Source organism: Terrapene carolina, unplaced genomic scaffold (assembly GCF_002925995.2).
Source record: "Terrapene carolina triunguis isolate 2854851 unplaced genomic scaffold, T_m_triunguis-2.0 Scaffold210, whole genome shotgun sequence".
NCBI lineage: Eukaryota > Metazoa > Chordata > Testudines > Emydidae > Terrapene > Terrapene triunguis.
In genome coordinates, this window is record NW_020664561.1 from 27,867,099 (window position 1) to 27,883,189 (window position 16,091).

Below are 16,091 nucleotides of genomic sequence, written 5' to 3' on the forward strand. Positions count from 1 at the left end.
CTGGGCTACTATCTGGGGATCATAAAGTATAGGAAGGTTAGAAGCTTTGTTTTTGTTTATTTGAAATAGAAACAGCATTAGCTTGCTCCATCTGGATTATTTTTTATAACATTTTGACTAAAAATTTCCTGCGTAATTCTGATAGTTTTATGGCAGTGCATCAACTTCAGTTCAGTTAACTCTGACTTACATGGCGATTAACTGAGATCATACTCTCTTATTTCAATACTTCATTTCATATAATTTGTACAGAATGATGCACAACTTTTACCACAGCACAGTAACAGATGAAGAAAAGTGGCATCAGGAAATGAAGAAAAGTTAACTGGAGTAACTTTTTCTTTTAACCATTTGAACAATGTAGATACAATTAAAGATGAACTCAGATAAATTAGACTTTTTTCATTAGATTGATTTTTTTAAAGTCCCTTAAATATTTCCATAAATCACAGTGGCAGAATGATACCTCATTTGTTACAAATAACAAAGAGATTAACAAAGAGAGATAATAATCATCTGTGTCAAGAAAAACAAGTGAACATTCTGGGCTCAACCACTGATGCACTTCCTGCACTGATCAGTATCAGGAAAAATCGACTCCTGAGCATGTGTAATTCTCTCCCTAATGAAGTGCACAAAAATAACTGCATGCACACTACCAGTGGTGACTGGGATCACAGATTAGCAGCTGGGAAGAGAACCAGAGTGCTAATTATTAGACAGCCTCTCCCTCAAGGGGTGATGGTATAATGACAACACACATACTCAAATACTGTGTGTGATTTTCATTGCATGTCTCTTTGACTGAGATTCTCAGATAATCTGTCCCTGTGCTCCATGTATGAACAAAGGGTGGGCATAGAGGGACAAGGTTGACTTTGACCCATCTAACTTACACTCTGTTTCTCATGGCCTCCTATGGGCCATGGGCAGCAGGGAATAGCTGGAGCACTGTACCCCAACAATGCTCACAAACAGGGAAGAATTAGTAGGGGAAGCAAAAGTGGATGGGAACCTGGGAGGCAGTGACCGAGATGGTCGAGTTCAGGATCCTGACACAAGGAAGAAAGGAGAGCAGCAGAATACGGACGCTGGACTTCAGAAAAGCAGACTTTGACTCCCTCAGGGAACAGATGGGCAGGATCCCCTGGGAGAGTAACATGAAGGGCAAAGGGGTCCAGGAGAGCTGGCTGTATTTTAAAGAATCCTTATTGCGGTTGCAGGAACAAACCATCCCGACGTGTAGAAAGAACAGTAAATATGGCAGGCGACCAGCTTGGTTTAACAGTGAAATCCTTGCTGACCTTAAATGCAAAAAAGAAGCTTACAAGAAGTGGAAGGTTGGACAAATGACCAGGGAGGAGTATAAAAATATCGCTCAGGCATGCAAGAGTGAAATCAGGAAGGCCAAATCGCACTTGGAGTTGCAGCTAGCAAGAGCTGTTAAGAGTAACAAGAAGGGTTTCTTCAGGTATGTTAGCAACAAGAAGAAAGTCAAGGAAAGTGTGAGCCCCTTACTGAATGAAGGAGGCAACCTAGTGACAGAGGATGTGGAAAAAGCTAATGTACTCAATGCTTTTTTTGCCTCTGTCTTCACAAACAAGGTCAGCTCCCAGACTGCTGGACTGAGCAGCACAGTATGGGGAGGAGGTGACCAGCCCTCCGTGGAGAAAGAAGTGGTTCGGGACTATTTAGAAAAACTGGATGAGCACAAATCCATGGGGCCGGATGCACTGCATCCGAGGGTGCTAAAGGAGTTGGCGGATGTGATTGCGGAGCCATTGGCCATCATCATTGAAAACTCATGGCGATCGGGGGAGGTCCCGGATGACTGGAAAAAGGCTAATGTAGTGCCCATCTTTAAAAAAGGGAAGAAGGAGGATCCGGGGAACTACAGGCCAGTCAGCCTCACCTCAGTCCCTGGAAAAATCATGGAGCAGGTCCTCAAGGAATCAATTATGAAACACTTAGAGGAGAGGAAAGTGATCAGAAACAGTCAGCATGGATTCACCAAGGGAAAGTCGTGCCTGACTAACCTAATTGCCTTCTATGAGGCGTTAACTGGCTCTGTAGATGAGGGGAAAGCAGTGGATGTGTTATTCCTTGACTTTAGCAAAGCTTTTGATACGGTCTCCCACAGTATTCTTGCCGCCAAGTTAAAGAAGTATGGGCTGGATGAATGGACTGTAAGGTGGATAGAAAGCTGGCTAGATCATCAGGCTCAACCGGTAGTGATCAATGGCTCCATGTCTAGTTGGCAGCCGGTTTCAAGTGGAGTGCCCCAAGGGTCGGTCCTGGGGCCGGTTTTGTTTAATATCTTTATTAATGATCTGGAGGATGGTGTGGACTACACTCTCAGCAAGTTTGCAGATGACACTAAACTGGGAGGCGTGGTAGATACGCTGGAGGGTAGGGATCAGATACAGAGGGACCTAGACAAATTAGAGGATTGGGCCAAAAGAAACCTGATGAGGTTCAACAAGGACAAGTGCACAGTCCTGCACTTAGACGGAAGAATCCTATGCACTGCTACAGACTAGGGACCGAATGGCTAGGTAGCAGTTCTGCAGAAAAGGACCTAGGGGTCACAGTGGACGAGAAGCTGGATATGAGTCAACAGTGTGCTCTTGTTGCCAAGAAGGCTAATGGCATTTTGGGCTGTATAAGTAGGGGCATTGCCAGCAGATCGAGGGACGTGATCGTTCCCCTTTATGCGACATTGGTGAGGCCTCAACTGGAGTACTGTGTCCAGTTTTGGGCCCCACACTACAAGAAGGATGTGGAAAAATTGGAAAGAGTCCAGTGGAGGGCAACAAAAATGATTAGGGGTCTGGAGCACATGACTTATGAGGAGAGGCTGAGGGAACTGGGATTATTTAGTCTGCAGAAGAAAAGACTGACGGGGGATTTGATAGCTGCTTTCAACTACCAGAGGGGGGGTTCCAAAGAGGATGGAGCTCGGCTGTTCTCAGTGGTGGCAGATGACAGAACAAGGAGCAATGGTCTCAAGTTGCAGTGGAGGAGGTCTAGGTTGGATATTAGGAAACACTATTTCACTAGGAGGGTGGTGAAGCACTGGAATGCTTTACCTAGGGAGGTGGTGGAATCTCCTTCCTTGGAGGTTTTTAAGGCCCGGCTTGACAAAGCCCTGGCTGGGATGATTTAGTTGGGAATTGGTCCTGCTTTGAGCAGGGGGTTGGACTAGATGACCTCCTGAGGTCCCTTCCAACCCTGATATTCTATGATTCTATGAATGCACACCCTTTACAAGCCAACTATGACAGAGCCTGGGAGCAGAGCAGTTATAGAGCTGCTCTTGCAGCTTTACACCAGTGCAGGGTGTGTTTCCAGGGACCATCCTGTCTCATTTAAGATCCCTCTGTGCCACTAGCATGGTCTAAAGGGACCTTAGTGGAACAGAGAATCAGTCCCTTTATTTCTGGATCAGTGTGTTAAGTTTAGAATTGGTTACCATGGCATTTAAAGTGCTGAAAAAAGACAATAGTGTGAGTATGAAAAACACTATGCTTTGCTTCAGTACAGAAGATATCATTGCTGTTGCTTCCTGTAAAATAGTTGAAAGATTTTAAACTTTTAACACAGTAATAAACTATCTTACTGTAGCTATAACCTCAACTTTGAAGAACACTTAGTGCCTTGAACCTTTCAGACACATGGGCCAATAGATTTGTAAGGTTATTTAACTGTTTGTGTTTGCCTAAACTCTTTGAAATAAAAAGCTTGAAGAAAAGAAAGTTCCTGCCTGAAATGATTTGTGTTGGAATCCCTGAAGTTATTCACAAAGGCTCTTTGAATGCTTTGGACCATGAATTTGACTCCAAAGTAACACAGTAGGGATACTTCTATTTCATTTCATTAGGATTTTCCCCTATGTCTCTTTAACATTGAATGACAAAGTGAATTATACAACGAAAGTGACTGGTTCCACTCCTCACAAAAACATCGATCCTATAGGATGCTGAGCACCTTCAAAAGGGAGCTTATGGAGGTCAGTAGTTTTTATGGAAACTCTTGACTCCTCACAAAATCGGGCCAAAGAAGACAATCAAATAACAAAGGTGGTTAGTGGAGACTGAAGTTTTAAATACACCTGCACTTAAATTATACACTAGAAATTAAGGACCCAATTGTACCCTCAGTTTCATAGGTTCCCTTTGCAGTCATTGGAAGATTGGGGCCTGCCTGATTAACCTTTGAGTTAACTGATAGTACTTAAATACCAGCATGGAAGTTGAGAACAAAAACTATTTGAGAACATGAGTGGTAGTACACAATAAATTGATGTACCTTTGGAAAGACTGTTTATCTGGGTGAATGAATACTGAAATCATTTAATTACTTCAATTCATGATGTTTTGTTTAAAAAAAACCTCAAAGTGTTTACAGAAAATGAAGGCTCCTTTTAATACATTTTACAGTAGACATACAAAAATCATTTTCTATTGGCACTTGGGAGTTAAGGATAAACTGACAAGCTCTTAAGTACATAAGCTGTTTTTTCCTGTCCTCTAATGAAGTTCATAATTTAATTGCAGGAATTATTTGATATATTCACTCCAATCACTTGTGAAAACCTCAAAGGAAAACAAGTTGTTCATACAAGTATTCTCTTTGTAAATCAAGAAATCCTCAAGTACAGTAAATACATACAGTACACCAAAAAAGAATGGCATTCAATTGTCCACTTAAAATCTTGCTGTTAGCATATCTTTATTTTGAGGGTTTGAGGCTTGAATTGAAGCTTAATGAGAAAATTTCCTGTTAACTAAAGTACCTCTAAAATTTGAAAGTTCGGTGGGGCCCAAAGTCTGCTTTTGGGTAAAATACAGAGTAATGCCATTAAAGTAAACAGTGTTATCCAGATTTACAACAATGTAACTGAGGGCAGGATTTAACCCACTTGGGGACAAATTCTGAAGCATAGGGCACTTATGCATAAGCCAGAAAATACAAGCATTATAACCTGAGCCATTTCTTTGTGAACATTCACTGCAATTTGCACATCAGGTCACAGACCATGGATAGAAGAATCTGCTCTTTTCAAGTGGCTGTTTAAGCCCTGTCACCCACTTCCAAAACAGTGAGGTCTTATAAAAAATGGACACTTTAGAGTCATAGCAGATTTTGGGGCATACTGATTGAAGAAACAAAAGAGAACAGGAACTATGCTTTCCCCAAGAGTAATTTATTCAGACTCTTGGGTGGATTACATTTAGCACAGACAATGTAAGGGAGAGAAATTGTTAAAACTGAGGAAAATTTTCACTTACGTAATGTAAGACAGAGGTTGCTATTACTGCTGAAACTGGAGCTGAGACAGGGTCAGATAACCTGGAGCTCAAATACAGAAGCCTCAAGCAGAGAAAGAGTCTAAAAATAAATGCCAAAGGGCGTAACAATACATATTGTATAGAGTCTGGATATTTTAGCTTTTAGAGGAAAGTATTGGCTCTTAGATTGAAAAACTAACCACCAATGAGCAAAAGTGTCCTTCACCTTAACCTGCCAATCATTTTTCAGACCATGGGGGCAATAATTTTCCACTATTATTAACCTGAACTTTTGTCAATATACAGCATATAACATACATACCATTAAAAGTATAACAGTAAAACTGAACGGTTATTTATTCTTTACTCTAAGAATTAACATGGTTACCCTTCTGGATCCTGATCCAAAGCCCCTTTCAGTCAATAGGAGCCTTTCCCTGGGCTTCAAAGACTTGGTATTAGACTCTTAATGAACATTTCCTACAGAAAGCATAAGTGACTGTCACTCACAAGTGACTGTCAGGACATAACTTTTCAATTAATCAAAGATATTCAGAGCCATAAAATCCTCCTCTTCAAGCAGCGTAATAAGAAAAAATTTAGAGTTTAGTCTCATGGACCAGCCTTTGATTCTTTCTGCTCAAAAAGAGATGAACAGAGCAAATGTCTACCCTCTCTTACTTTCCCATCTTCACAGGCTTTATTTATTCATTAGTTGACCTTTCTAGCCATTAGGACCATCTTGCTTCAGCAGTTAATTAACACAAGTGCCATAATTTAATACAGTTAATGCTACTTGATGCCCTTTAATGTACCTTCCATTAGTGATATTATTGTAGTATTACCCTGTAAATTAAAATGAGATCAAGACTAAGAGAGGCTTTCTTTAATTAAGGTACTGGCACACTACACTTGTCCATTATTCACCAGAGAAAATCACCCTGATTTAGTGAAGCAGATCATCCATAAGTCAGAATTAGTTCATGAGGATTATTAGGTTTCTTGAATAATGTGCATGCAATGAGGTTGCTGAAATTGCTAACAGCCATGTTTCCTCTTTTTTCATTATCTTAACAAACACACAATGAAAGCTGAATAAACAACTGGTAATAGAAAAACTGAAGGGTTTATCAAGAGGTTTTCATCTCTAATACAATAAACATCAAGCTCATTTCACAACAAAATGCAACGGAATGAGAAAACAAATTGTATATTAAATGGGCAAATTTCCTAGCTTGAATATGTTGCGAGGTATTAAAAAGCTGCATATTTAACACGGCAGTTTTCAGACAAATACTTTTCACAGACATTGATCCCTAAAATTCAACAGGAAACAACTTACATAGAAACTCAGCTTCCTTTAAAAATATGCTGTTAAGATGATTGGTTATTTTAACCATCCTCAACCTACAGATGAATGTTTCAGCATAAGCTACAGCATTAAAAAGAGTCTATTAGCATCACTCTTCCACAGCATGTCAAGTTACTCAGTAACCTCTCTTTGCATGTTATCCTTATGGAATAGCCCAGACTAGCTCTTCAATATCCAGAAAAAATTCTAAGCCCACAATATTAAACATCATGGCTAAACTTTAAGGCCCAATTAACTTATTGGATTCAGATACTACTGGTGGAAAATCCACCTGGATTAGATATATAGTGGAGTAACACTCTGGGTTCCGAGTTGCCCAGTGTGGCCAGCGGTCAGGTAAGAGACAAGGCAACTGGGAGTACTGCTGATTCACAGAATCTTCAGGCCAGCCTCTGTCAGTGGTCTTCTGCAGAGCACTGGTGATGTTTAAAGCTGTCTTTCCCTGATGGAGGATGGCAGTGGTACTACAGTAGGGTTGCCAACCCTCCAAGACAGTCCTGGAACAGTGGTGGGCAACCTGCGGCCCGTCAGGGTAATCTGCTGCCGGGCCACGAGACTGTTTGTTTACATTCACCGTCTGCAGGCACGGCCGCCCACAGCTCCCAGTGGCTGTGGTTTGCCGTTCCCAGCCAATGGGAGCTGTGGGAAACGGCAGCCAGCCCGCAGCTCCCATTGGCTGGGAACGGCTAACTGTGGCCACTGGGAGCTGCGGGCGGCCGTACCTGCAGGCGGTCAATGTAAACAAACTGTCTTGTGGCCCGCCAGCAGATTATCCGCATGCGGCCGCAGGTTGCCCACCACTGTCCTGGAGTCTCCAGGAATTAAAAATTAATCTTTAATTAAAGATTATGTCGTGATGAAACCTTCAGGAATACATCCAAGCAAAGTTGGCAAACCTATACTACAGCCTGCTCTTCCTTGGAGTGGCCAAAGGTTCACAGGGTGCTGAGAGCACCCTGACATGTGCATGGGGATGGATCAAGCCCTAATTTTTTATTTATTTATTAATTTATCAGCATACTTTGGGAGAAAAACAGCCCAGCAAGAGGTGTTTTTTTTCATTAGCAACAGACTCACATGAATTTAATCTACTAGGATAGGATTACATAGCAGATAACCCCTGGTAGCTGGTGTCTGATTATTGTAGTTTAGCCAACAAGCATCACCATCAGATAAATTCTCTGTACACTTAATTTTTATAGACAATTTGCTATGGGATTACTGTTTCCTTTAGCTGTGTTTTGGAAGGCTTTTGTTTGGATTCCCTTACAACACTCTCTTTCTCCTTCAGATTATTTATGCAATGAGACACTGATAGTCTAATTAGAGACAGACTGCTTGCCGAAGTTCAGGGGTTTTCCAATGTGGACCTGCACCTTCTCAAAGTATGGTGTTTTTTTAACCCTGGGTTTTGTTCTGGTCCATCTCTACATCTAGTCTACTTGAGAGTGAGGAAATGACAGAAGAAAGGATACAGGAGAACTGAACTGTATGCTGTAATTCTGATTACTATAGTAGATATTCAAACCACTATTACAAGCTTCCCATGTTCCACTAAGCTTATTACAAGATTCATGAACAATATTAGTCTATGGGCAATATTACATATATGTAGTACATTAAAATTCGTAATGCAAAAGCAATGATCCAATGTTTTTGTATTTTTAATTAATCATCCTGTATCTATGTATTTAGATTTGCACAGTTCTTGCTCATTAAAAATATATTTTCATTGAGAAAATGCACTGATAAATCCAGAGCCATGTAAATAGCAGATTTTCTGCCTTATATATTTTAGCTGAATATTAAAAATATAAGCAAAAATTGATACTAAATTGTATTCATTTAATTCTGCCAGGAATTTTTGCAACATATAAAATTGATTTCCTTGCATGTATGAAAATGCTTAGAGACATGCAATGTCTTCCATATAAAAGAGACTAAAAATACCCACTTAAGTAATCCACTAAACAGCAGTAACAAACACACAGTCAATAGCGTGCTATATAATCTCCTTGCCTACTGCATTAATGTCAATTATCTTTTGCTTACTACAGAATGTACATGATATTCTTTACCCTTCCAGTAAGTTAAGTGGATTTTTGTTTGTATGCAATCAAAGATTATTGATCTTGCATCAGTCCTCAATAAACTCTGAAAATAAAGTTGTTTAAAAAAGACATTTTGGACTCTTTAGTTTAAAGAGGATATGGATCAGAGGCACAAGGTGCATGAAAGAGGTAAGTAAAATAATAAAATATATGGAAGAGGTCCAATTTATCTCATCTGATAATACAAGGGGACACCTAACATATTTAAAAATAACACACAAAATTGCTAAAAAGAAATACTTTTTTTACACAACGGGAAATAAATCTGTGAAACTTGCTACCACAAAATATAATAAGGCCAAGAGCTTAGTGGGATTCAAAAAAAGGTTTAGACAGTCATGGGGGAAAAAATGTATCTCCAACAACTACAGTACTGTAGCAATGATTAACGTTTTCAGAGGATATCAGTCCTCATGCTTCAGATAATAAACTAACCCCTAGCTTCCTGGTATTAGGAAGACACTTTCTGCATAGGCACTTTTTGCACAAATGTCTATTTCTATTATGAGACATTTATACCTGGTACTAGCCATTGCTGGACACAGGATGGCCACCTGTCTAAAGCAGCAGTTCTCAAACTTCATTGCACCATGACCCCCTTCTGACAACAAAAATTACTATATGACCCTCCCCCTTGGGGGGGGGGTATGTGGAAGAGGACCAAAGCCCGAGCCCTGCCACCCCAGGTGGGTGGGGGAGGGGCCAAAGCTGAAGCCCAAGAGCTTCTGCCCTGAGTGGGGGGCATATAACCTTAGCCCCGGGCAGTGGGGCTTGGGCTTGGGCCCTGGACCCCAGCAAGTCTAACACCAGCCTTGGCAACCCCATTAAAATGGGGTCATGGCCTACTTTGGGGTCCCAACCCACAGTTTGATAACCCCTAGAATCATAGAATATCAGGCTTGGAAGGGACCTCAGGAGGTCATCTAGTCCAACCCTCTGCTCAAAGCAGGACCAATCCCCAGACAGATTTTTGCCCCAGATCCCTAAATGGCCCCCTCAAGGATTGAACTCACAACCCTGGGTTTAGCAGGCCAATGCTCAAACCACTGAGCTATCCCTCCACACCCCGGTCTAAAGCAATGTGGCAATGCCTATGTTCCTATCCAAATTAGTCTTGTGTTATTCAAACCATTTGTTTATTTTTTACACTTAATCTTCACTCCATTCTAGAACAGTCTAAAGCATCTGTAAGGGACACTAGCCTGCATGGTCTTCATTCTCTCAAACAGAACTATACCCTGCAGAAAGGGTGAAATTCACCCCACTGCAGAGGCCTCATCCAAGGCCCTTCAGACCAATTACACCTTACAGCAAGGGCCTGAATTAAAGCCCAGTGATTTCAATGGCTTTAGGCCATAAAGGCACCCTGGCCTGGAGAGCCCTGTGGAGTGTCCCTTAAACTGGGATCAAATATCAGGAGGTAGCCGTGTTAGTCTGTATCCACAAAAACAAAACATCTGTTAGTCTTTAAGGTGCCACAGGACTCCTTGTTGTTAAACTGGGATGAATTTTACCCTCAGACATAAAAGGTTGGACATCCCTGACCCAGTGTAAGAAGCTGTTAAAAGTATTCCACTCTTAAGATGTACAGAGATTTGTCAAGTTTAGTGACAGTAGAACTTTGATGACTTAGAATTGCTGAATCAAAAGTGTCTAATGCTTTCAGAAACTGGTTTTTACTGAGCTACATTTCTGGGAAAACATTTCAGTAGAAATTGCTGACATTTTGAGGGAGGATAGAAAATTGTGGACATCCTTTAAGGCCAGACATATTTACCCATTCTTAAAGACTCATATTCTCTTACCTTCCATATACCCTTATGTCTGAGATTGCATAAAAGTAGCGTGCCAAGTGTTGCTCATCAACATATATTTCCCCAGTTGCTGGTCTGAGCAATCTGATTCTCAGGTCTGTGATGGTAAAGAAATCTCTCAGCTTCTTGGTTGTGTCAAGCTGGCCATACAAGGAAGCCATATTATGAAGCCGAGGTCCAGCAAAAAATGCAAATCGATCTTTGATCTCGAAGTGGATGATTTTACTATTTGTCATGTACCCAGTGGAGTATTCTTCTGTGCAAATGATTTCTAGGACTGTGTGCTGTGATAAATCCTTCACTGATTTGGGATCCATATGGAAAGCGTCTAAGCAATCTGTGGCATAATACTGGTATGGTTGCCATGTTCGCCCATAGTCAAGTGATTTCTCCAGGATCATTTGGTCTGGACGGCCAGATTCAAATGTGATAACTATGTTATCGGTTAGTTCAATGGTTTTGTTCCAGGAGAGGGTAATGTTAACCTGGAGAGGTTTGGGATAATCTTTCCAAGTTGTAGACTGCCAAAATGAGGAGGGATGTCTTCCTTCAAGATCAAACATCAGTTCAGGTGGATGTGCCAGTTCATTGGTAGTTGCATCACATTCATTATTGCACATGTAGGGATTCCCCTATGAACGAAGAACAAAACAGTTTTACAAGCAGCATTATATGAATGACTACAGTACATAAAGGCATTCTTTGCTTGACAAATTAGCATTGCCTTTCTATTGTTTATGAGCAAAGCTAAGAAAGAAAATAAATGTTTGTAGGGAAGATCTTTGTTTATCTTAACTAGATTTCTCCCTCATACACAGATTCTTTGCCTTTGTAATTTATGTGGCTTTCTCGGTGGGTTTTGGAGAAAGAAAACAGTTTATTTATCCTGAATGTGTTGGGCCAGTAATCTAGTCACAAAAGCACAAGAACAATGAGCAAATGTCTAAAGACTCAATAACTCTGATTCTTCTTAGAAAGATGTAGCAGCGAAGCAAGGAGAATTTCTTTTTAACACAAGTACATTCCTCAAGAGCACAGTTCATAAAAAAGTCACTTTTAGGAGAAGTGCTTTAGAATCAGCAATACATTCTCTATGTGTGCAATATGAAACAATACCCACTACAGCTTTCATGCTTCCTTTTCCCCTGGCCTCAAATTTATCACGCTTAACTGTGCTCCTGTTTAGTAATGTCTTCCCTTAAAATGTTTACACTGTTCACTACAAATCATTAGAAACACAGTGCACTACAAGCTCTGGAGTTTGATCCAGACACCTACCACCCTATTAGCTACAGGCTAGCGAAGCACTTCAGGAAAGACTTTTTACCTGACACGGGCTCCAATTTATCAGGACAAGATAATCCACCACTTGATTAGGTGGGAGATGTCACGTCAGCAGGCCCAGCTGGAAGGCTGCTGAGGTGGCTGGAGGTTTGAACTGTGTGTCAAGTTTAAAAAAACAACACCACCACATAAACTTACCAATAATGTGTAGCTTTTACTAGTACTTGTCCTCTATAGCAAGGTGAAAGTGAATTATTCTGCTCTGGGCCTTTTGATGCACTAACTTGCACACTGCAATCTTCTTCTTCCTCCTCACAAAAGCTACTTCATCTGGAGGCTGGGGATAACTTGATAAACCATTGCAAGCTATTGGCTACTTTAAGCTGTCCTGGATCATGTCTACCTAATCTAGAAGCTTTCATCAGTACATTAATATTTGGCTACTTAATCATTCATTATTTGTTTCAGAAAACAATTACTGCTCTGTATTTTTTAGAGTTAAATTGCAGCAGCTGGGCATCTATACTGTCCCATCTATGCACAAAGGTTCCTCTTCCTCACATTAACAGAAGTTCGACTCACATATTGATGGGAGAATAGACCCTTATGTAATTAATTTTCCTTTTTTTTTCTTATCATTGCAATTATGTTTCTTTCCATCTCAAGACCTTAGGGATCTGAAGCTTTGCAATCACACCCACTGAATGAGCTAGGTCTCAAATAATGAGTTTCCATCTTGGTCACTGCCACAGTCCCTGACATACTCAAGTTAAATGCAAGAAAAAGGTCTTAAGCACTTACTCTGACCTCCCTAGAGGCAACTTTCTCCTTCCTACTCAGAGAAATACTCTCTCTCATTCTTTCCCATTAATGTAGCTGAATCCCAAAACCGACAACAATTCATTGAGACTCAAATATAATGCAAGAGAAGAAAATGGGTTATTTGAAAAACAGAACACTGCTTATTAAATTGACAGACTCTAAACATGTAGCTGTAACTGAGAAGATCCTTGTTACAGTTTTCCTGCTTTCAAGCTCAGGATCACTATTTCCATCATAGAATCACAGGGTTAGAAGGGACGGAATAAAGCAGAGGGAAAAATAACAATATAGTCTAAGCAGGATGGATAAGCCACTAAGTTTTTTATTATTTAAGCTCAGTTTAAAAACATACTCAGAGACACAAATGCAAAGATCTGCAACCTTGCTCGGGCTTTTTTCAGAAGCTTATAAATACTGTGGCATCTGTAAGGATTTATATATTTTAAATATATGTAAATGTGCACTTTACAGAAAGAGGTCAGCGTTATCACTGGAAATTTACTCAAACAATATGGTCACTTCAGTCTGTCCACATGAAGCTATCAGTATAGCCATGAACATGCATGCTACAATCTCCTTTCTGGCAAAAGCTATTTCATCTAGAGTTCAGGAATATCAAAACAGAGAAAATCAAAGCTACTGGATAGCAAGTTACAGACATTTATATTAAGCAGAACAGAAAGATGGCTTTGGTCTTCTACAGCACAGACACAAAACACACATGTGAGTCTGTTGTTATTTTTATGTTAAAAACTATCCACTGGTCCCAGGATACCAGCAGAGACTATGTTTCATGAACCAGAATGGATACAGGAAGGCTATTTACCTTACAGTAACTGGAGCAGACAGTAACTGTACAATGAAATTAACTAGATGATTGGGTGGGAAAAGATTGAACTTTGCTTGTTGTTTTCAGATCAATCTTTGGGCAGGTGAAGAGGCTTCACAAAACTGTATGATTGCTAATGATGTATGTAGCAGATGTAGTCAGTGCCTTAGGGACAATCAAAACAGGTAACTTCAAGGTAGTCAGACAAACTTTACTGGAACAAACTCTCCCATCTCTACATTTTAGAGATCAGCATGGTCTAATGTGGTTGGGCCACCAAAAGATTTAAGGCTGATCTTGTTTGTTGGCAAATACTGTAATGTGCTGCTGAGACCAGGTTTATGCTACAGACTTCTGCCGGCAGAGCTATATCTGTCAGGGATGTGAAGAGGTGTGGTTCTCTAACCAACACAGCTGTGTTGGCAGAAGCCAGTAGTATAGATGCAGTAATACCAGCAAAACTGTACTTTACTATACTGGTACAAAGTGCAGCTTCTGGTATTGCTGCATCCATACTAGGAATACTTTGCCAGTACAGTATATTGGTATTCTCATATCAGTAAAGTGCTCCTAGTGTAGACGTAGTCTGACTGCTGCCAAGCCACCCTAATCCTGTTTGTGAGATCTCTGATTGTTGTATTATTGCTCTCTCCAGGCTTCCATGCACAATGCAAATGAAATATTCCATAATTAATGAAACTCTATGTGTCGCCAGTGCTGCTATTCTTCACAAGAGAGAGAGCTGTATTTTAATTCCTATCTGTCTATATTGTGCTTTGGGATGGAAGATGTTGTATAAATTCAAGTTATTACTGACCTTATAAAAATCCACTAGATATTAAATATTGGATCTTTTGGGTTTATACCAAACAGTTATTGATTCTGTGAAGAGTCCAAATGAGAACTCAATTCATTGGGGATGAAATTCATCCTGAGCTGAGGGTCAGCACAATTCCTATGGACCACTTCATATTCATTAAAACCTATTTTCAGGCAAGCCTGGTCTAATGGACAGGGGTAGATTTCACCCCCTCTGAGTTTTTTCACTGAAAACAAAGAGTAATCATTACCGCTGTCAGAACTGCCAACTCCAAGTGTTCAAAAATCATGGCCTGAAGAAAACATAAGATTGACTTAAAATCTCCATCCATCCAACCTTTGGCTTCTTTTTATTTGCCTTTTGGTTTTTGAATCTTTAGGGTGCACTTGTCTCACATTTTCAAGTTTTTCTCAACAACTATCAGGGCTAGGAGCTTACTCTGTTTTAAATGAAGGCTGAGAGTCTCATATTTTCACAAGATTCCAGGAGTTGGGACTTGGAGGAAACACAAAATACCATAGGACTTGGAATAAAATCATGAAGCTAGCAACAATAAAATATCTAAATCAGCAATTCTCAAACTTCATTGCACCGCAACCCCCTTCTGACAACAAAAATTACTACATAATTGGAGCTATTTAAGAATAGCCATACTGGGTCAGACCAAAGGTCCATCTAACTCAGTATCCTGTCTTCCGACAGTGACCAATGCCAGGTGCCCCAGAGGGAATGAACAGAACTGGTAATCATCAAGTGATCCATCCTCTGTCACCCATTCCCAGCTTCTGGCAAACAGAGGCTAGGGACACCATCACTGCCCATCCTGGCTAATAACCATTGACTACTTTGGGCTAGATGGACCTTTGGTCTGACCCAGTATGGCTGTTCTTATGTTCTTAAATAGCTACAATCATGAAATTTATGATTTTTTAAATCCCATGACTGTGAAATTGACCAAAATGGACCGTGAATTTGGTAGGCCCTAGTTATATTGATATCCATTTTAAGCCCCCTTTACACAGCCAGAGCAGCGGTTTAAATGGGCATTAGTGTAAATGATTCTGGATAGCTATAGTTTCATGAAATATGAATATCCATTTTCCCTCACTTCCATTCAGACAATGGGGAACTTGCCTCTGTTTGTGATTTGTCTTCCTGTCCCTATGTTTTAAGATAATGTTAAAATTCAGGGTGTCTGATTATATTACAATAAAATAGATCTTTTTCTAATTTACTCTCAGGGCTGTTATAATCTTGGCCTTCACAACATCCTCTGGCAAGGAGTTCCACAGGTTACTGTGCGTTGTGTGAAGAAATACTTCCTTTTGTTTGTTTTAAACCTGCTGCCTATTAATTTCATTTGGTGACCCTTAGTTCTTGTGTTATGAGGAGTAAATAACACTTCCTTATTTACTTTCTCCACACCAGTCATGATTTTATAGACCTCTATTATATCCCCCCTTAGTTGTGTAACCCCTGTTTGTGTTTTTTTCTGGGGAGCCTTGGAATTTCAGGGTCTTGGGTTGCTCCTTCCCCAAGCACTGTTGGTGTTTCCCTGAAGCTTCCTAATGGTCTGCTGCAATCTCTGAGATACCCTTGCATGATCTGTCTTGTTTTGGCAGTCCAAGGCATAGTGACCATCTCTTCCACAGTTATAACAGAAACCTTCTCGCTGGCTATCACCCCTCCTGCTACTCTCCCCTCTTGAGGATGGCACAGTATGTCCCTGAGCCTTCATCATGGCCACT

General features: G+C 40.5%; 1 protein-coding gene across 4 annotated transcripts in view; it reads right to left on the minus strand.

The window, feature by feature from the left end:
- LOC113405039 (netrin-G1-like) overlaps nucleotides 1–16,091 on the minus strand; it is a 222,498-nt gene that overhangs the window by 116,233 nt on the left and 90,174 nt on the right. For all 4 annotated transcript variants that reach the window (XM_026655572.1, XM_026655571.1, XM_026655570.1 and 1 more), the window contains exon 3: nucleotides 10,580–11,220. In XM_026655572.1, the coding sequence (XP_026511357.1) occupies nucleotides 10,580–11,220 (641 nt within the window). The remainder of the gene's footprint in view (nucleotides 1–10,579; nucleotides 11,221–16,091) is intronic.